Below are 22357 nucleotides of genomic sequence, written 5' to 3'. Positions count from 1 at the left end.
AGTACGCTGGAAGTAAATGACCAGTTTTAGGGGTTATGGGGCCAGTGCTGCAAAGCCCTGCCAGTGTGCTCTGTGGTGCAAGAACAGCTGCAGGCACAGGCTGGGAGCAAAGCCCTCCCAGGAAGGGAGCTCACTGCTGATGTCAGGACAGATGTGGCACAGAGGATGATGGATGTCAAACAGAGAGAGAGATATGGCAATTGAAAACTTACGAAAATGCGAAGTGGGGTGGAGGGGAGAGAGCAGCTGGACGACCTCCAGAACATGACCCAGCCCTGCCATGGCCACAGCACATATGTAACATGCAAAGCTGGGAGCCGTTCCTCCCCTCTGAATGCCCTCGGTCCTCTCCCACCCAGCTTCCAATATTTCATCATGAGAGACAGCAGGAAGCTTTCATGGAAAGGGGCAAAGGGAAAAAGAGCAGATACCGAATCCCTGCTCACTGCACATGATTTTCTGTTCTCTAGTGCAGCTCTGCTGCAGAAAGCAGGCTGGCCAAGTGGCGTGCAGCTTTGGCTTCTGTCAGGAACTCCCCACACAAGCTAAACAAACACAAACAGTTATAGGCTGATAAGTTTTACTTATACCCTACAACAGACTGGCTGCAAGCCATGGCTGAGATCCTGCAGGAAGGAGTAAAGGCCAACAGCAATTTTGGTACTTCATGGCAAGACAGAAGTACAAAGTGCCTGCTGCTGCTGGCCAGAGAGCTCCAGAGACCCTCTGGTATAGCCCAGAAGACATGACTACAGGTAGCACCATAATAAGGGTCCCCGCAGCAAAGCCTGCAGTTTTCCTGAGTGCTCTCTGCTGCCTTCCCTGCAGCACCTAATGGGAGAGGGAGAAGGAGCAGTAGTGACCCATACCATGTGGGGCAGGGTCTCACCCCACCATGTTGGCACCACTGTACTGTAATCATTCACACTGTATCCCAGGAAAACACCAAACAGCTGGATGACTGTTGGCCTTGCACCTTTCTGAGCTGTGCCTTTCCCTTCTGCATAGCTAATCCTCACTATCCAGGTATTAAAAATAGAGTAACTCCCGTGCTAATACTCACTTTCAACAGAAATTATGTCTTCCTATAAAAGCTTAAATTACAGGTTTACTGCTACCAAGTATTAGAAAAGACCCAGAATTAAATCCTTCACTTTCAGCATGAAATCAGGACCTACTGGAGGAAAAAGGTTGCTTGATGCAACAGGGTAATTTGTAGGGAGCAGTCCCTGGGTTCACGGTGTCAGCCAGAAAGGCTCTCACAAGCAGAGATCATCCACAAAGCAGGGCAGCTGTGATCAAACACTGTTTTCTATATCAGTGGGAGCCACAAAGCAAGAGGTTAGGATCACACACATGCTCATGCAAAGCCACCCTAGTCCTTAGCTGAGCACAGGTCAAGGGAGGATGAGAGACACAAGGCTGGAGTGGGTTTAAGTTAAAAAAACCCAAAACACTGCAGAACTGACTCAGCTCTCAATACATCACTGAAAACTCAATGGTTTTGATTTAAAAGAAGTCCTCTGACAGAGGATAGAGGCATGAACTCTGGTTTGTAAACATAGTTTATGAGGTCCAATGCAGTTATTGCTGTTGTCTTTTTGCTATGAAAATACATTACACAGGGACATATATTATCCTCTACCTAATCTGCCATTAAGGTCTGAGATGAAGAATAACAAATGGAAGATAACTAAGCTCTTTACAGGAGAAAAAACAGATCAAACATAATTCTCTCTGCCTTAAAAAGAATTGGAAATGTCTAGACAGAAGACAGACAGAATTGGTCTCAAATGTATTAATTTCAATAAAAAGTTGAAGCCCTGAATTACAGGGAAGAGACTGAGAGCTGCTCCTCCTGCAAAAACTTTCCACAGCATTACCTTACTCTCCCTGTGACTCTGACATCCTCTATCCCGCCAGTGATATTTATATCCCATAGCAGGGGACTGTAATCTGGGTCACCAGCAGCCTGGACAGCCACCGACAGCCCTCAGCGAGAGCTGCTGGAAGCACAAGCAGCACTGCAGAGCCTGAGCTCTGCGGCTCTGGGGAGCTGCTCTTACAGGGGGGAGAGAGAGAGAGGAATGGGAAAGGTTTTCAAATGCAGGCAGAGCCACTGTGAGGTCATGGGGGTTTGGGATACTCTTTCCTTCTGGCACAGGCATATAGGGATCAACAGAACTCCCTCTGCTTAAGGTGAACCTGTACAACCTCAGTGAAGGAGTTTGCATAAGCCACCCACCCCAGGGGCTCCTGGCACCAAGTACTAATAAGTTATTACAGGCTGCAAGAATGTACCTCTGTCATTTAGACTGGTGATATGACAGAGGAAAGGCACACAAGTCACAGCCAAACAGCCCTCCTAGGCATTGTCAAAGACCTGCTCACCAAGACACAGAGCTGAGGAATAAAATTTTCCCATCTCAGCAATCCAATGGAATTTCATGAGAAAATAAGCAAGAGAAAGAGACCCACTTTGGACACCCAGAACAAAACTAGAAGTGCAAAAGTCCCACTGTGAACCAAACTCCCTTCCTTTGTGGAAGTCCCCTCAACAAGAGGCTGGTCAGACCCAAAGTTTCCAGTTCATAACACCAGTATTTCCCATTGGCAAGCCTTCCCCAAGAAACTCTCTTTCATTCCCACCTCACCTGACATGCATTATACAGAAGCTGATGCTCAAATTTCTTGATCCCCAAAATATTCTGGAACATCTCGTAGAGCTGCTCCTTGCTGAGGATGAGCTCTGAGGCAGCGCTCGCCGTCATCCTGGCCTGTTGCTTCCGGGGATCCTCCTCCCCACGGTAAATAGCATCAAACTTTGCCATCCAGGAGCTCAGCACTGTCTCCTTGCTGAGACCATCAATTTCTGGCAGGCTGCGCACTCTCTTCTCGATGTGCTTCTTGAAGACCTCCCGGGAGTCATTTGCTGAGCACCCTCCGCTCTGCACCATTCTGGCAACGCGGTCGCTTTTCAGGAACACCTGCAAAAAAAGGGGGACTTCAAATGGTGTCAGTTAAAAAAATCCCCTTTATGTACCACAAAATGTGGTTTCACTGCTGGGAAGCTGCTTATTGACTGCCAGGACACTTTTCAACTCCTCACTCAACAACCACATATTGCCAGACAGACAGAGGTTTCAGCTGTACTTTGGGAAGCTTAATGAAATCAGGTGAAACTTCTGCTTTGCATCCACTAAAATGAAACATTTGATGCAATTACTACTTGATGTGATGTTGTGGTCACACCTCACCAGACACATAAATGCCCTTTGGGAAAGCAGGATTACATTTTGTTCTCTCAAATGTTTTAATAAAGAAGTTCTTGCAAAACTACATTCACCTAACCAAGTTCTGTTAGAGGCAGCAGTGATCCTACTCAAGCCAACAGCACTGCACTGCATTTGCCCTGGCAGCCAGGCCCCTGGGAAACCTCTGACCAGGCTTACATTTGAATTCTACCACACTGGAGGAAATCTTTGCAGACTGCCCTGCTGTCACAGGAATGGCATTGTAATAATTAATTTAATGTTGTCTTCATTTAAATAATTTGTTCCCCCATTTCTCCCTTTTCCAACCTAGGCAACCAGTACAGCAAGAGCACCATTAAAATGCCCCAGAGAGGACAGGAACAAATGGGCTGCTCTTTGCAAACCAATGGGAAAACACCAAACCAACTCAGATTGCTTAAAGGTGTCATGGCCACAGTGGACGAGGCCAAATCTTTTCCTGCTTCAGCTCTGCTGAAGTGCAGGGTAGTTCAGCGTGTCTTGAGGCTGCCTGAGAGAGCTCTGCAGAGGTGTAGGGCACTGACAGCAGTAAGAAAGGAGGGAGAAGGCACTTTATAAAGATGTTCTTCCCACTGCAAGAGCAGCAGAAGGATCAAAACATACCAGGTTCCCACAGACCAGGAGATGTCCTGGAAGCAAAGCAGAACTGAAGGGTGAGAGGGGCAGGGGGATATTGTGTTGGTTCTTCTCTTCCAAGCCCTGAACACAGGAGAGCAATTGATGGCCAGTAATAAAACTGCTGTTTTATTAATAATGCTGAGGACTGATGAATGCAGCAACCTGTGAAGAAGCTGTGCCAGTACAGGGGTGTGTCTGTCAGCTCTCAATTATTAAAGAGCTTGTGGACGACCTAAGGACATGATAGATTTATTTTGTTATATACTCAGTAACACAGCATTCCATGTTTCTAGGTGCTTTATGGCACAGGCATCTGTCAGAAGTGGTGGTGGGTTTTGCTCAAGCACCATCCCAAAAAAGCTGCTGAGGAAGAGGCAGGCTGTTTCCTTCCAACCTCACCATGCTGGGGAGCACTCCCTGCAGACAAGACAGGCAGGATGCCATAACAGCCTCTTCAGTCCATGCAGAAATGACACCAGCACACACTTCATTTCCTTGCAGAGCTTAAATGAGTGATGATATCTCAGGTGTGTGTAGGTGATTTGAAGTAATAGGTGGGAGCTATCAAGAGCCAAGCTCCTGATGCAGCCAAGGAAATCACCAGTACACTGACTGCAGGAAACGGTGGGAGGTCACTGTGAACAGCCCCACTGCAACATTTTCAGCTCCCACTTCCCCTCATCCCCTCCAGGTGCCTGGCCCTTACCCTGTGTGAAAGTGCTAGTGACTTCTCATACCTGCCAGCACCAGTGGCTGTTGTTATCCATGGTCCTCGCCCACACCTGAGGGATGATGGAACTGCGAGCAGTGGGATCTGGCTCCCTGTATCCCCTCAGCCCTGATTTATCCTCCCTGGGCGTGGAGCAGCAGCCAGCAGAGGAAAGGATGGCTGCAGCTGGCAGGGAGGAGGCAGGCACGGGGGAGCACCAGTCAGACACAAAGCAGCAGAAAAAGACCATGAAATAGGAAGATAAAAAGAAGATAAAAAGGGTGTTTCATCCTGCAAAGTGAGCTGCTTTCTTTGGAAAATACCAGGTGAATCGCCTGCCTGTAGGACTGCCCAGTAGGGCTGCCAGGAGTCAAGAATAGCTGGAACAAAATCCTATTGTGGGTGCACACACAGAACCATGCAGGAGATAACTGACCTCTGGAGCTGGGTCAGGCAATTCCTGCCATGTCCATAGCTAATCCCCCCATGTCACGTGTGGCTCTGTCTCTGTGTGCCCACAGGAGAGCAGAAATAGGTCTAATGAAGCATTTCCATAATGCCCACAGAAGCAACTGCTGCAAACCGTGCTGGCTGATAGACAGAGCTTTATTTGTTAAAAGGACCTGAGAAAAGCTCCCCTGGAGTGTGTTAGAGTGTGCTGGGCCTGTCTCACACGTGGGTCTGCAGCATTCTGCAGGCACAGTTGTGCTTTGCAGAGCAGCAGATCACTCAATTTTTTAATCTGATAGCAGTCTGTGACCCAGTCTAAGACTGACAGCCACAAACTTACACCCTGACAGCAGAATTAACAGCAGAATGTGGCCAGGTAAACACATTCAGGGCAACAGCAAATGGATTTCTGACCTGCAATGTCACCTTCACCTCTTTTCTTTCTCCAGGAAAAAAAATCATTCCCTAGGTAATGAACTTTTTCTACACTGCTGGTAAGTGGACCCCTCAGAAATGCCAGCCACATCCTGCACAGAGATGGTCAGTTTCAGCTGAGAAAAAGCAAACAAGTGTAAATATTTTCCAAGCCATCATGCAGCTTTATAAATCAGAACTTAAACACTGATTTCTAGATAGTGCCCATCCAAGGGACAGTTAATTGCTCAAAACTGAGATGTGCAGGAGCTGAGATAAGCAGAATCTGCTGCAATTGCCTCTTGGATCAACCAAAGGGGGCAGAGAAGGGAGGGAGAACACTCTCAACAGGGAACGTTGCTCAGGCACAGAGTGGGGCAGAGGCTTTCTGCAGTGGGACTTTGCCTTGTGCCACTGCAGCTGCTGCCAAGGAAGAGCCACAGACCCAAGCTCCAGCTGCACAGAAGCTGAAAGCACATGGCTGTAAGTCAAATGAGACCAACAGCCAAAAAGAAGAAAAAGTTGTGCTAAAGAACACTGAGTGATCCATTACACTTTACATGGCCTGTTTTAAGCAAGGCAGAGCCAGTGGAGGGGACAATTAAATTGGACACATGGGTTTGCATACATCTACTGCTGGTCAACTCTTAAAGTTTGATCACTTGGGGCAATTATATAGCACAGGACTTTTGGAGCTGATTAGGACACACTATCAGCCAGAATCACCAATGAAACAGAGATGCATTTTGCCTGATTTTAAACAGTTTCCCTGTCCTGTCCAATAATCTTATCTGAACAGATTATGCTGCTCTTGCATCCTAAAACACAGCTCATGCCATCTCAAAAACTTTCTTTGAGAGCATCTGTTCAGTGAAGCTGTGATGATCCCTTGGCAATTTCTTTTCTGATAAAAGATGCAAATGACTCCCAGCTTCCTTCCTGTACAGAGAATGATCGAGCAGTAACTACTAGGCTGGTTTAACAGCGTTAATCCAGAAATAATTTGTGCTGTTCTTCCACAGAAGTAGCTGCTGTTATTTCTTATAAAGTTAAAATTCTCTTCAGTTCTAGTATCTGATTTTGGTCCCCTCTTAGATTCCACTTTCAGCGAAATATTTTATGTAGGCAATTCAAAATCTTCACCTTTTATGACAGAATAGCTCTAGGGAGAAGGAGAAATGTTTGCAGCAAGGCTAGTGAAAAAAACCCAGGCTACATTCCTCATACTAATCACAAGCACTGATTTCCTTCAAAAACAGAAGATCTTTCCTTCTGAGAAGAGATATAAAAGGCAGCATTATGGGCTGCATACAAAGAGGTGCAAAAAGACAGACATGCATAATTATTCTTTTGCACAATTATGAATGATGCTTCATGTTCTTTGGTATCATCTCGTTTTGTAGATGCACATCCTCCTCCCTCCTCCTTTGCTTTACAGCACTTGTCATGCCAAAGAGAAAAGGACGAGGCTCTTGCTGAAAATCCCAAAGTCAATTAGACACAATGCAAAAGCTTCCACAAGAACTGAATGTGCTGCCCAGATTTCTTTTGGTATTTTTCATAGGGAGCATGTGACACTGATTTTATGCTGTGCCATATTCCCTGTTTTAGAGTACATTATTTAAAAGTATCAGGAGGATTTTTTCAGCTTAAAGCAAGGGTAGTCTTCGCTATAATCAAGTCATAGGACACACTATGGTGTAGAGGTTGCCTTGGGTGCCCTGTGCTTTATGTTCAAATCCTGAACCTCCCAAACCTTGTGATATATCAGACATCAGACAGAAGACAACTCGCACTTGCCTTAGCTTTGTGCTGCTTGAAAATGGACAACTCATTAAATCAGAATTCAATCTGTGTAAGAATATTACACTGTCTCTCCTTACCTCATAGTAGCTCTGGACAGCATTTATAAATGCTTCATCTGCCACAATCTGGGTTTCTCCATTGAGAAAGGCCTGGAAACGATCCTTGATTGTCTGGAGCTGCTGCTTGCTTATCTGTAAAACATGCCAAAAGGATAAAATTAGTCAAAAGATGTCTATGCATGAGGAAAAAATCCACTAATTGTTCTGCAGTATCTTCCTGGGGTCCTTAGGATGTTATTTTCTTCAGCCTCAAGTAGATACACACCTCACCCTGGTAAGTTCATCTTGGCATCACGAGCACCTAAACCCATCCTGAGCATCATTTCTAAACAACTGTCACCACAAAATGCACACAAGACTTCTACCACTTCAGGTATACCCAATTCAAAAGCAAACTGCTGTTTGTGTGCTTGGAAGAGCCTGTTTTGGGGCAAATCCTTCCCCACCCAGCCTGTCCTGCCCTTCAGAAGCTGAAGTTTCATTCAGAACAGGAAGCCTTGTGAGCTCGCTGTTGAAGGTGGCACTAATTAGCACTCTGGGGCCTTTGTTCTTCCTGTTTTTTGCTTATTTATTTCTTTTGGCTTGTCACATATAAAACAACAGTGAAGAGCAGTGGTGAAATAATTTAATGTCAAAGAAATCATATAAGGAGGGCAAACCTGTTGTCCTTTCCCTAGCAAGGACTTTGCTGTCTTTTTGCTGCTCAAAACAGTTTCTGTCCATCAATCATACAGCTGGTATAACTTACCAGACAGTTCTAATTTTGCCACAATGACATAACAGGAAGTTTACAAGGGTATATTCCAGCCTTGTAAGAAAGCATGCCATTATTTTCCCAATTTATCTGCCAGTTTGAAAACAGGCATAGCTAAAAACCCATCTCTTTATCTTACAGAGCAAAGTAACAGCAGGTACATAAGTCATGTATCAACAATGCCAGCCTGACATCTTAAAATGCAAATAACACTCAAGCTGAACGACGACAGGGATTTAAATGTAGCTGTGTCTGGTTTACCATGGGGCTACTTCAAGTTTGAGGACTAGACAGAAGGAAGCAAACCAAATGTATATATGTCAGCTTCAAACTTAAAGAGAAAAGAGAGCAGTAAGAACTAGGACAGGCATTTACGAGAGCCCAAAAGGTCTAGAGAAGAATCCTTTCTTCTCACTTGAATGCCAGCAGAAGAAACCAGCCCACTAGAAAGGAAGAGAAAGATAAAATTAATGGCTCTAAGTGTCCAAATGGCTTTGAATAAAGTATCAAAAACTACAGAGATTCAAACAACTAGAGCATAATGAAGTCTGGTAAACACAGCTAGTGATAAAAAGCAGGAGAGGGACCACTTGGAAAATGCAATGATAAATATCACTAGATCTACACAATGTGCTATGCGGGACTGTGGTAATGAACATCATGAATACTGGTAATTAATTCTGGAACACCATGCTGAGAGGGGTTAGTGAGCAATAGCAATTTGATGTGATAATCTGGGATTAGTTTATCCTGGTGCTTATTGGAGAGGTGTTCATCTAAGTGACATAAAGCGAGACTCAATATGCTCTGCTTCAGAAAACATGGAATAGCCTTCACCAACCCCTGTGGGTGCTGGAAAGACGAGTCATTCCCAGCCCCAAAACAGCAGCCCAGGTTCCAGAGGGTCTGACACATGCAACAAGGCTTAGCATCACAGGGCTGGAGAAAGGCCTGTCCCTTAACCTGACCTACTCAGCCTTGGGCAATGAGCCCAGTGGAAAAGCACTTTCAAAAGCTCATGGCTTTTAGGCTGGCAGGATCTAATGTTTGGCTCTAAGAGTCCATCTGCCACATCAGGCACCTAAGCCCCTTTGTGGCCTTTGCCAGCAGCACCCAAGACATCTCAGGCCCTGGGCAACAGGCACATCAGACACAGAGCAGATTCCAAACCTATCCGAGCTGATGGAATTGAAAACAAAACTGGGTCAGCAATAAGAGGAGCCAGAGACAATGCAGTGATCAAGTGGGAGACACCTGTGGAAGGTTCTAGGTCTGCTTTCATTAAGTATTTAATTATCTGGAAGAAGAGAAAAACAAGTTGTTCATTAAATATATTGACAATTTTGTATTAGCAAACATTGTGAACGTCAGGCAGAAATGACAGGGCAACAGAGGCCATAAGAATGCAAGGAAAGAAAGAGGAAAACTACAGGTGACCTTGAACTCGGGCACAAGGAAAGACATACTATGAGCACAGATACTCTCAGCCAAGAGGCTTTTCATTTGGGATTTTAAAAACATGCATGGCATATTTATTATTTTTTGTGCCCAGGTTTTTTTCTTAGGACAATCTCCAGAAGTTCTTGCTTGTTCAATTCCTATAATGCCATCTAGCAGCAGTATTTTATGCTCCTTCCTCAGCATTGAATGGACTACCTTCAAAACAAATGATGCTCCTTGAAATTCTTAGAAATTCCCAATACGCAGCTCACACGGAAGCTCCTGGGGGCTGTGGGAATGAATCATCGGATTTGTCTCTACTGGAGTGTCAGTTGCCTCCTCCTTGGCCAAGCTCTCTGTCAGTATTTTCCCCATCCAGGGAAAAGGAGATTCTCTCTGATCACACCAGGCTGCAGCACAGTATGGTCCTCATCTAGCGGGACCCTCAGTCTGCCATCCCACCAGACCACGGAAACAGCACCAGTGTATTGACCCATGTCTGTGCCTCTGATACAGATGTTATCGAGAAAACAGTCAATCAATCTGAGCCAAAAAATCAAACTGCTTTCCTTTCAAATTTAGTTTGCAGCACAGCAGCAGATGTCAGGTGCAGAAAATCAGCACCAGCAAGGGAGCAGAGGGGACCAGACCTGCAGGTCAAGGAAATGTGCCCAGCATGCTACACCTCCCATGTTATGCCTCTTCTCTTTCCTGTCAGGCACCACAGGCACTGCTGGGGCAGCCTGGAGACAGCAGAGGCTGGAGCAGGACAGGGGAGCAGCCTCAGCCCCAGCATCAAACTCCAGAGCTCTGAAGCAGGGCCAAGTGATGCCACCGATCCATCCACAGGCTTAAAAGAGCACGTGCCCTGAACACTCAGCTGGAAGCTTAAGTGCTTTAAAGGCAGGGGTGTTATTTTATCTCTCGCTATTAGAGACACCAGTGATCAGCTAGAAATCCACACAAAGCAAGCCAACAGCTTCTGCAGACCCAGCAAGGCCATTAAGTGGCCAATACAAACCACTTCTCGGTCCTTCCACAGTGCTCACAAACAGCAGAAAACAAGAGAGTTACCTCCCCTGGGAAGCACATCAGTACAACAGTGCAGCCTTCACACCATCTGTGGCAGGAGGTGAAACCCTGTTAGGCTGCAAGCACATCAGTTGTGAGGATGGTGAGGGCAGAGCCTCACTGCCCCTGATGCAAATACAAATCCAAGTGCTATCACACAGGAGAGGAGAGCTGGGAGTCAGCAGGAACATTGCAGTGGATGGGAGAGGTTTATTCAATTTACCTTCACTCGGTTTTCCAAACCTCTCTGATTTCCCCCACAACTTTCCATGCATGACAGCCATTAAGGAGCTAACCGTCATTTCTGCATTTCCACAGAACACAGTGACTCTGTGAACTCTCCCAAGTTAATACTGTGGTGTGTTTATGCAGCAAAGCCTTTCCCAGCCTTTAGCTCTCTAAAGCATAGGAGTACTTAAGTTGCCAGATATACACACGCACATTAAAAAATGTAAGCAGTTGAGGCAGTGCTGATGAACTCCTGGCACAGGTATCAGGCATGGAGCTTTGGGCTGGCATCCCCCGTGGATTACATGGATTTTTATAAGAAGCTTGGCAGATGTCTTCTCCATAACAGATTAAATTATGGGGAAGAGTTCACCAGTGACTTGATCTGGGTACTCAAATTATTTCTACCTTCTTGGTCTAACTTTTTTTAAGAGACACTGTATGCCCAGCACAATCTACTGACCTCAAAATCTGACTGGAGAACCACTGGTCACAAGCAAATCATAGAGGCAACTGATTGAATTTGCTTCATGCAGATCACAGCAAATGGCACACCAGCATCCTCAGGACAAACGTTCATCACCAGCTTTCCTGCTCTGTGTTATTTCTGCACATCCTCAATCTGACTCAGAGCCAAACACAAACCTGAATGCATGGAGACATGCCACCTTCTCCAGAGCTGTTTCAAATAGAGAACAGCTGGCACATCTGTTTGCATCGTCTCCAGCCTCCTTTGCCTACACAAGCAAAGCACAAGCATTGCAAAAAGGAGCTGTTTGCCACAGAACAGCTCACTGAATAAAGCTACGCACTCTGTAATCCACCCTCTCTCCAGAATGCTTTTCTGAGTCTGAGCATGCAGGAACAAGTACAGCAGGGAGATGGGCCCAGAGAGGCTGCAGCATCTCCAGCCTTGCAAATTTCCACAACTGGACTGCATTAAATTTATATGATTTGGGAGGGAGCCCTGATTTGAGCAAGGAAATTGGGCCAGAGACCTCTAGAAGTCTCTTGCAACCTACATTATGCTACTGCAGTACCATATCCAACAGATTTAGAAGGAGAAGCCATCCTAGATTGCAGATTGCTGAATTTGTCAGTGGCAGGCAGCAGAATAACCCACCCAGAGCTGTACAGGTACTCAGACCAGCTAATGAGGCCACGTCCATCAGTGTGACAGCTGCTGGAATTGCAGTCAGATCTGGATGCCGCAGAAGGACGTCAAGTGAAAGGCACCCCCGTAGTAGAGAGTTGACCCTCTTTACTGCCACACTTGAACATCTCTGACCAAAGACTGAGTTTTGGTGCTCTGATGCCTCAGGATGCCTCTGTATCCCACGCATCCCACTGGAAGGGTCTGTCCTGCAACCAGGATGTGAGGATCTCTTGCAGCACTGCACACTGGTCCCTGACTGGCTCAGCTCACCACCATCACCCATGTCGCAGAGGGATCATTTCAGCTGGGGACTACAGATAATTCCCAGGGGAAGCAGCTCTGCCTTTTGTCCAGAGATCCCAGCAACAAACAACCAAGAGCAGCACTGAGCTTTCTCCTTTGGGCACCTGCTGCTCAGGGACCACTGCAGGAAGGAAAAAAGGCATATTTAACTACTCACTGTGCTGTTGCTCTGGGTTTGGTTTCGTAACATCTAATAAATATTTTATTACTCCTCAGCACCAGGTGATTTAGGAAAAAGCTAAACCAACCAAAGGAGCATCCCTCATCATTGCTGCTCCCACAGTCAGAAAACCAGCCATGACATGGGCAGTGTGGAAGGGAGAGAAGGAGGTGGGGTGGGGCCAGAACAGCTGAGCACTGGCCTTGGGAGAGAGGCCAGAGGCTCCAGGAACCGGCATGAGGCTGGAAAACTCCCTGCCAAGTTACTTTGCACTGGAAGAATGCATCAGGTTTTCCCTGTGACAATGCTGCTTTCCCCCCTAAAAGACAGAGAGGCACAGGGGGAGTGACTCACATCCCCCGCATTTGGGCTTTTCACTGCAAACTCTCCTGGGCAGGTGTGGCTGCTCGGCAAACAACTGAACGCTGCCAGCTTTTCACTGCTCACAGACCCAACCAACCTTAACTGCCAGTCTTGGGGAACTTTCCCCAGTCATCTGACAGTGCATTTTCTGGTTGTTTCAGGGAAGTTTAATACTTGTTACCAGAAAGTTTTTTGTGCCTTTGTTTCTGATAGCCACAATACATCTTTCCCCTCAGTCTGGCCATAATGGATTGCTGGGCACACCCCCACTCTTCTACTGCTGCCTATACAATTCCCTTTTTGTGGGTGCTTGATTTGTTGGCTTTCCCCTCTGCCCATGATTTACAGGGCCTGACGCATCCACAGCACCCACCCACTCTCCTGCCACACTCATTCTTTTGTGAATGGCAAAAAAAGGAAAAGTCACGGCTCCAGCCACCAGTCCAGCACCACCTCCTCTCTCAGAATTGATTCTCAGTTGATTTGTTGCAGAGAAAATGACTATGCCATTACCATGCCTGAGTTTACACTCACAGGGCAGCAAAGGGCACACACAACCTCTTCTGTCTGCAGCAGCTCATGCCCTGCCTGCTCAGCCCGTTGCCGTGTTGGGGAAGGGTCAGAGCAATTAGGATCCTTTAGCAGCAACATTCCTGCAGAGCATCTGCCCTGTGCTCAGAGATCGGGCTAGACTTGGGCACAAACAATGCAAGCAGTTCGTGTGTCTTTACACACCAGCCTAACAAACCAACTTTTCACTCAAGCAGCTCGAGAATACAAGAATAATAATTCCTGACCTAAGGGTAAACACCTGCACCAGCAACATGACCAAAGGGGTAAGAAAATTCATCAGAGCTGCCTGCAGAGGAACAAAACCCCTTCCTCAGCCCAGCCACAGAACTATCACCCAGCTTTGCCCCACCACAGCATCAGCTCCAATCCCTGCCAGGACCTCTGACTGCAAACTCCAGCAGCTTTCAGCATGACCAGTCAATGTTAAATGATTTTGGCACTAGCTGGAACATTTCTTCTTTAAAGAGGCTCAAGTATTGCTGGGTAAGTAATGAGAAGGTAAAACATCAATCCCCTTGGTTAAGCCAGTTGCAGGCACAGAGGCTCTAGATCAAGCAGAGCAGATCTCCTCTTTCCACTGTCCCAGACTACATCCAGTAGCAGATTTATCGAAGAGACAAATCACAGGTTCTGAGTTGGTCTCTCTGAAATACACAGATGTGCTTTTTTATCCTCTCAAACCATGAGTATATTTCTTTTCCATGATTCACTCTGCCAGCTATGCACACTTCTTTGACATATATGAAAGACCTAAGGCGTTATTATGTCTGCTCCTACTTTCTGAAATGCTGCTACGCACAATGCTAAAAAAGGAAAGCCAAGTCAGGATTTGGGAGTGGGGCCACCTCTCTTTGTACAGGGTGTGTCCATCCAACACTTACAGGCCAACCCTGCATCTCCCACCTGCAAAGGGTCCTCTTTTCCATTAATATCAAAGAATCACAGAATGGTTTGGGTTAGAAGAGACCTTAAAGATCATCCAGGTCCAAACCCTCCTCTGCCATGGGCACCTTCCACTCGACCAGGTTGCTCAGCTGTGGTTCCAACCAGAAACTTCTGCTTCTGCCTGCAAATTACCTTCTCCTGTGTCTTTCTCCATCCAGCTGGTGCCTCCTCTGCAGCTGATGTGCAAGTGAGTAACCCTAAGATGGAGCCAGCTGACAAGAGCACAGAAAACTTGGGACTTCTCCCAACTTTGATCTTATTTTACCTTTCCAAGCCATTAGCAGAGAGAGTTTGCAACAGATCCAACAGACTAAGCGTCAGCCCTGCTGGGTATTTTTCTGTATATGATCAAACAGATACAGTCCCTTATTTTTTTACTGATTAATAAAACTATGACTTTGATCTCAGAAGAATAGAGAATTCAGCACAAAATAGAAGCAAGAAATAGCAATGATGAAATACTAGGCCTGTGACCGAGGATGGGGTGAGGGGTGATTGCTGCTCTAAGAAACCTCACTGGTGACTTCTGCTGTGCCGGGAGCCTTGTCTGGTGAGCTCTGCTGGGTAAAACACATCATCATGATGTGGCAGCTTTAGCAGAAAGCCCATGTCATCCTGCCTGTGGTAAAAGTGCAGCTGCTCTGTTAATAAAACAGGAAAAACAAAAGCATAAAAATACCAGCAGGAATATAACTAGAAAATAAAACCAAGAGACAGATAGAATGGAGGCTGTCTACGATGGGCAGAGTGACAAGCAAAGTCTTCCAACACTGGGTGCCCCAAAGGCTGGAAACAAATCCCTTTACTCCCCTGAGGTCTCCTCTAGGCTGGACTCTGCAGCTGGATTCTCTCCAGCCCGAACACCTTCCTCACTCCCTCCCAGTGCCAGTCCCTTCTGATTGACCTCAAGTCTTGAGGGCCACTAACACAACCCCTTGCACAGGATCCTGTGTAAGGAAACCCTGCTAGCAAGGGCCTGGCCAGAGGGGCAGGCCAAGATGTGTTTGCTCTGACTGGCATAAGAACTCTCTGTAAATGCTACAGAAATGGCTTGGCCCACCCTTGTACTCCAACAGTGCAGTACCTGTGGCACACACAGTCCATTGCTGCTTTGAGACCCCAGAAAACAACCCAGGAAAAAGGATCAAAGGAAGATACTCCTCCTCTGAGGCCTTACAAGCAGTCTTGAAAGTAACATTTTCACTTTCCTTTTTCTCTTGGATGGAAAACAACACAAATCTATTCAAGCCTGTGAGTGTCAATGTGACAGCTTCTGAGACACTTCTTTGCACAGACAATGGTGTGCTGCAGTGCAAGGGAAAGGGCAGAGCTGGAGAACATCACAGATCCTTTTCCATGAAACACCCGTGTGGTGTCCTTTGGAAAAGTCACAAACAGGCCAGGCCGTGAACCTATTAGAATTTGTATTTCTTTCAAAATATACTGAGAACAACTTCCAGGACTTGGATATTCACAGTCTGATGGACAAGGAAAGCAGGAAAGTCAGTTTAGGGTATGGATGCCGCAGATCTATTTGCCTAGTGGCTACAAAGTCCAAATCCTGCTGCTCTATCACCAAGACAGGCAAGCAAGCAAAACCTCTCATTCAATCACTTGCATTAGATAGTTGATACTGTATCTATTTAATAACAAAAAAACTTTGTGCAAAACTTCCCACAAGTGCTACAAAGGAGCATTCACAAACTGCCCAGGTGCCCAAAAGAAAGAATTGTATATAAGTGAATGATTTTACAGTGCTGATCAATATAGCCAGACCCCCCTTGAGGAGGACACCCTGCCAGCCCCTCCTGAGGGGTAACTAACAGTGCAGAACCTCTTCCCACCACCCAGGCTGGTGTTACTCGGGCAGTTCAGCACTCTGCACATAAGTAGCCCACATTGCTGCTGATACTACCCTACAGTCTCCACTCTTGGACTAACTAATTTAGAGGCTGGGAAAGGCCTGGTATATCCTGTGTTTGGAGATCCCAGGCACATCCCAGAGGACAGCTAAATATCCATAAACTCAGCGATTCACTGACGCACAAATGTCGGTGAGGGATGTGGTGGGAACACCAGGTGGTCTCTGCTGGTGGGTCCCCCATAGAGGAGGGCAGTGTCCCAGGACCCAGGCAAGTCCTCGCTCTCCAAAATCCTGCTTGTTTCACTCCTTTGTGCTGCATCTGCTGTTTGTGAGGGAGAATAACAGCACTTCACTTCTCTCCAGAAGTGGTTACACACATGAAAAGACTGAGAGCATCTCACAGACTAGAATGGTGGGTATCCAAGAAGAAAAGCATGGTACTTTTAGACAGACACTTTTAAATCACTGTTTGAACTATTTCCATCTCTGTTCCTACTCCAGGCAGACCTTACATAGTACATAATCATCCTTCCTGGTTCATGTATACAGCAGTTCATGCTGACTTGAAAACATTAAACAACCAGAGCTAAAGATCTCCTACCACCACTTCAGATGTCCAAACAAGAAACCCAGTCTTATCTCTCTCTCTTTTTTTTTTTAAAGCAGCACATCCACCATTATTGGAGTTATTTTTGCACCATTTTCATTATTAAACTCTGCCTCTCCTCCATGTCACAAGCTATTTTAAAAACAGTTCTTACTGAGAAGAAGTGGCAGAAAAATGATTGGAGGCTCAAGGACTCCTGGTGTGTCTCAGCCTCTGTGAAAGTGCCAGTTTCAGCCTGGCAAAGTTAGCAGGGGAGGGAATACCTTGGATGGGAATGAACAAGGCAGTAAGAAATGGAGAGAAGCTTCCGGACAAGGCTGGGATGGTGAACCCTGCACTGTGGGCATCCCACATGCACCAGCCACTCCTCGCCAAGAGCTGGGGAAACCACCAGTCCCCAAACCAAAGGACTGCTGCCTGAACCAACGTGAAATTGGGCTGGGAGAGTGGAAGGGGAAGCAGATGCAGGTCTGAGCAGTATTTCTTTTCCAAAGATAGCACATTTTCAAAGCAGTCCACTAAGAGACATGAGCTATTACACACCAGGGATCGGACTAAGTACAACTTGTTGCGTTTGAAATTTTCCCTTATTCTGTGCATATGCCATGATTTCCAGGAAAGAAACAAAGAAAACACTCAAAATTTTAAGAAAATCTGTTTAAGAGCCAAATGCAACTCTGATCCAGTAAAAGAGAAGCTGTCTCCTTCAGACAGCACTTGAAAAGGGTTCAATCAATCAGTCAAGCCAGAAGAGAATTTGTTTCTACATAGAAAAACAAGAGAAAAGGTGTGAAACTGTAGTGCACCTCCTCCTCCTCCTCACATTTCCTGCTAAAGTGAGTAATCTCAGATTTTACAAGGGCATGTTTGGAGCTGGAAGAAGAAGTTTGGTGAAAGGTAGTTTGTTCTGGGGCAACACACTGCTGCAAGAAAACACAGCACTTCAGCCTTCCATGCACACTGCCGGGCAGAGACACAGGAATGCACCTCTGCAGGTTGGTTGTCTGTACCTGAAATAGCTGAGAACATCTGCCTGCTTCTTCACAGACATCAGGGAACATCATGTGCAATAACATCATTCCACTGGGGTGACTGAACTATTATTTATTTTAAGGAAAGGCACTGTTAAAACTATTCATTTTTTTCACACAGCCCTAGTCTTTGGACCCAGTTTATGTCAGGAGACTGAAAACAAAAGGGGCAAATCTTGCAAATTATTTGAGGCATCACAAAGATGGGCTGAGACCCTGATGGGGACATTCCCTCAAGGGTAGCTTTGCTCAAGCAAGTGCACAGATTTCCAGGCTTGGAGCACATTCACTCAGCAGGGAAGGCTGGAGGAAGCAGTGACCTTTTCTCAGCTTTGGGAAATCACGGTGCCCACTCAGCCTGTGTGCAGTGTGGGCAGATCCCACACTGGCATAAGCAAAGAGGGCAATTAGGTGCTTTCATGAAATTAACCGTGAAGTTCAATAATGGCTTTCAAGATAAAGGAAAGGTCATTTGCCGGCTGATGAGCTCTAGAGTCTGAATTAGTCCGAGCCTTGTGGCCCAGGGAGATCTGCTGGTGAACCAGTGGAAGGACAGGGACCTCCATGGTGAGGTGTCCGGGCTGTGCAGGGTTTGGCACTGGGACCTTCCCCACAGCAAACCCTACCAGTGGAGTGGAAGAAGCAATGCCATAACCATCATGTGCTTGAATCATCCCTGGGGGCATCAGGAAGGGGCAAGAGGGACATCCCAGCTCCCTGAGAGACCAGCCCTCTGCTCTTGGTGCCTCTAGCTCGCATGTTGGCTGTCCTTTTTGCCTTTCACCTCCTGCCAAGTTTAGTTAGAACTAAATAACGTCCCCCAAAGCTGCTTTCTGTGACCCAGCACCAGCCACCCTGTGCCACCCAACTGCACAAATCTCTCCTGCTGGCTCCCTGGCTCAGGGAGCAAATGCAGCCACAACTGGTCTGATCCAACTCACCTCCCCATAGGCCTGAAGTCACAGACAGTACTGCTAACCTGGATGTAAAAAACACAAACACCTAAAGCCTTTTTTCTGTGCTTCTGATGGCCTGTGGTGCCCTTTTTGGGCAAAGGTTCAAAACATCCAGCTTTTCTAACAACCCCAGAAAGAGCATGTTTGGTATCACTATTACACATTAACTATCTGAAGTTACAAGTTGGCAATGCTCAACACAGCAGTTGTATATGGCCCTACATATAGATCCTTTCCAAAAACACAAGCCTACACATTAAAAATGCTCTCATTTAAGGCTAGGAAAGCTGTTTTAAGGATTCCTGTGAAATGTAGTATATTGCAGTCTGTCTCAAAAAGAAGAGTCATTTTTCTTCTGTAGGCTTGAGGCAGGATAATTTCAAAGGCTTTAAGTGAGTTACGTGCTCCAAGTACTTCTGCTGGGGGGGTCAGAGCCCATTGCTCGACCCTTCCCATCAGATGAGATGTCTCTGTTCCTCACTTGCTCTGGGTTGTGCAGAATTGACCTGCAGCAGAAGGGGATGTAACACATGAAGTAAATATCCTCTTCAACACACCCTCAGAATACGTTGTCCAAGACCAAAATCCAGATTTCCTGTATGTCTTATGTGACCTTATGCTGGCTGAAAAAGCCCAGGAGGAGGGAGGAGATGAGGCTGTGCACAGAGGTAGCAGAACACAGTCCTGAAGGGCAGGAGGGAAGAACTGCCTGTTGCCACATCTGGTAATGAGTTTGTCTGCACAGTGAGAGAGTACAAGTTGAAATCCACAAAAAAAGCAGGACAACTACTGCAGAATTGAAAGCATGTAATTTCAGAGGAGTGTTTGTAGGAGTAGAAAAACATGTGGGCATACAGAAAAAGGAAAAGACAAAATCAAATTGTTCTTCGTAAAAGGGAGCTGTGCTGGCATTTGCCTCCAGAGTTCTCTATCCTGGCGCTTCCCTTCTGCTCCCAGGAGCCCTGGAAGAGGTCACTGAAACCCTAAAAGTAAAAATCACACAAAGGGGGAACATAAACTCTCAAAATGAGCACAATGCATTGAATCACTGCTCTTATTTTCCTCCTCCCAACAAGCATGAGGAACGGGCTATGTCCTGAAAGCAGGCCCGTGTAGGTGGCAGATCCTGGAGCTCAGTGGCAGCTGGACCACAGGACTCTGTGTGCTGTGATCCCATGAAACACATTCCATGTAGAGACAGTCCCAGAGACTCCAGCTCACCTCAGCCTACAGCATGGATTGACTTTTTTTTTTAAAAAAACCTCAAACATTCCTATTAGAAGCCTCAGCCTACACCGAAGAATAGAGAGAACTGGTACCCACAGAAACTAGAAGGAAAAACACTAATCTCAAATATTGCTTAAATAAAAGATGCAGAATTGAGGATGTGGGAATCCAGTCTTTTACCTGAAAAATGCCCCCAGATATCTGAGAAAGAGGAACTAGGAGTTTTGCTCTTGGTGCTAATTGCTAATTGTTGGGCCAGATCCAGCACTGCCAGCGATGGCCTCTCCCTCGCAGGCAGCCCCAACATGCTGCAGAAGGGCCCACACAGCCTGCTCAGGAGGAGGCGACCCTGATTGATGGCTGTCTCGGAGACAAATGCCTTCCCAGCCCTCTGGGGTATCAGCAGCGAGGTTCCCTGGCAGCTGGGCAAGGGAGAAGGCACGCCGGGCCATGGGCAGGGAGCCTTCAGGGCACACTGGTGAAGGTAGGTGATACCAGAACCCACAGCACCAGCTTTGTTGGCTTGTGCAGCTCCTCTGGCTGCAAAAGGAAGAAGGGACCAGGCTGAACTGTGACCAAGCAGATTTTGTCCAGAAAGCTGGGCCAGGCTGGGGTGTGCATGAAGGAGGAATTCCAGAAAGCAGCAGGAACAGTCCCATCCCCCCCCCTTGGTTCTACTGGCAGGTCTTTCTTTAGTAATGCCAGCGTTACTTTGCCATTCAGCCTCTCCTTGTCTGCAGTTTCCAAACTTCAGAGACCCACACATGATGGTTTCTTGAGTGGGCAAGTATCCTGCCCACACTGATAAGAGAAGGACAAACTCGTGGGAAACTTTGTTCCACCTCCAACTCACTCCCAGCCAGGCTTCAGCACTTGGCCTGACCCACGCAGCAGGGAGAGCTGCCAGGTTCCAGCTGAAACCCTGGCTGTGGGCTCTGAAAGCCGGAGATTATGCAGGCTGTGGCAAACAAAATCAGCACCAAATAATCCCCTAGAGGAAATCCTGCAGAGAAATGCCAGAGGAGTTGGCAACAGAAGTCACTTGAGAATTTCAGCATCCCCACACATTGGGAAGTGTGCTGGTTTGAAGGTGAACCAGCAGGGGAAATGAACTCACCACGAGAGAGATTATAAGTCAGAGCTAAAATTTAATAATAATATTACAATAACAACACTGATACACAAGGGAAATTGCTTTCAACTCACAATACCCCAGCAGTATAACCCAGTGTCCTGGGGCACAAACCCAAGGGGGTTTGTTTGCCCTTCTGCTGAGACCCCTGTGGCTCCCCCAAGTCCAGAGCAAAAGGAAAAGAAAAACCTGTTGGTGCAGGCGAGGGCTGTGGTCTGGGCGAGAGCGGTGATCTCCTGCTGTCGAGGTCCTGCTGCTGCTCTGGATCCGACGAGAAGCTCCTGAGGTCTTCTTACCCACCACTTATGTATCCTCAGGGAGCACTCAGTCCCTCCCCCTGGGCGGGGACTCACACAATGGGTGATTAACTCTGGGAGCCAGGGGTTGTTGAGCTGTTGATGGCCCATTAGCAGCTCCGCCCCCCTCAGGCTGGGTGTGAAGTGATAATGGCTCCCTGGGCAGCTGCTGCTAATGGCCCATTGTCCTTGGGGAATGAATAGAGGGGGTGGAATACACAGGTTTGATCACCACCACACAGGGTTAGCTGGTCCCTCCAGCTGAACTAGGACATTATCCACCCCTTATTCCACTCCATCTAGTCATTCCCAAATTAACCCCCTTTTTACCTATACATATATATACACATGTATACAATGAAACATTACAAACTCTTCTCGCTCAAAATTAGGTCCCCTTGTGGTACACAACGTGTTTCTCCATCTTTTTGCATTACCCACCAAGTGCAACCAGGTCCTTGAGCAAAGACAATCCCTCGGGTGGGTTTGCCTTTGTTTGAGGTGGGACTAACCCAAACAGTCTTTCCTAACATACCTCTCATATGGACCACAGGGACTTTATCTCCATCTACAGTATTCAAGAGTTCTGATTGGGCAGGGCCAGCTCGATTGATGGAGCCCCGGGTGTTGACCAACCAGGTGGCCTTTGCCAAATGCAGCTCCCAGTGTTTGAAAGTTCCCCCACCCAACGCCTTCAAGGTTGTTTTCAGCAGTCCATTACCTCGCTCAACTTTCCCGGCAGCTGGAGCATGGTAGGGGATATGATACACCCACTCAATGCCGTGCTCTCTGGCCCAGGTGTCTATGAGGCTGTTCTTGAAGTGGGTGCCGTTGTCAGACTCTATTCTTTCTGGTGTGCCGTGTCTCCACAGGACTTGTTTCTCAAGGCCCAGGATGGTATT

The 22357-nt window shown here is 46.8% G+C and overlaps 1 protein-coding gene across 13 annotated transcripts in view; it reads right to left on the bottom strand.

Moving 5' to 3' along the window:
• Positions 1-22357, bottom strand: part of CADPS (calcium dependent secretion activator) — a 216362-nt gene that overhangs the window by 160954 nt on the left and 33051 nt on the right. For all 13 annotated transcript variants that reach the window (XM_071550343.1, XM_071550331.1, XM_071550332.1 and 10 more), the window contains exons 2-3: positions 7368-7481; positions 2655-2987 (exon numbers count right to left, since the gene is read on the bottom strand). In XM_071550343.1, the coding sequence (XP_071406444.1) occupies positions 2655-2987; positions 7368-7481 (447 nt within the window). The remainder of the gene's footprint in view (positions 1-2654; positions 2988-7367; positions 7482-22357) is intronic.

This window comes from Pithys albifrons, chromosome 3 (genome assembly GCF_047495875.1).
Source record: "Pithys albifrons albifrons isolate INPA30051 chromosome 3, PitAlb_v1, whole genome shotgun sequence".
Classification (NCBI taxonomy): domain Eukaryota; kingdom Metazoa; phylum Chordata; class Aves; order Passeriformes; family Thamnophilidae; genus Pithys; species Pithys albifrons.
Note: the sequence above shows the minus strand (reverse complement) of the source record. Positions and strands in the feature narration are given on the sequence as shown.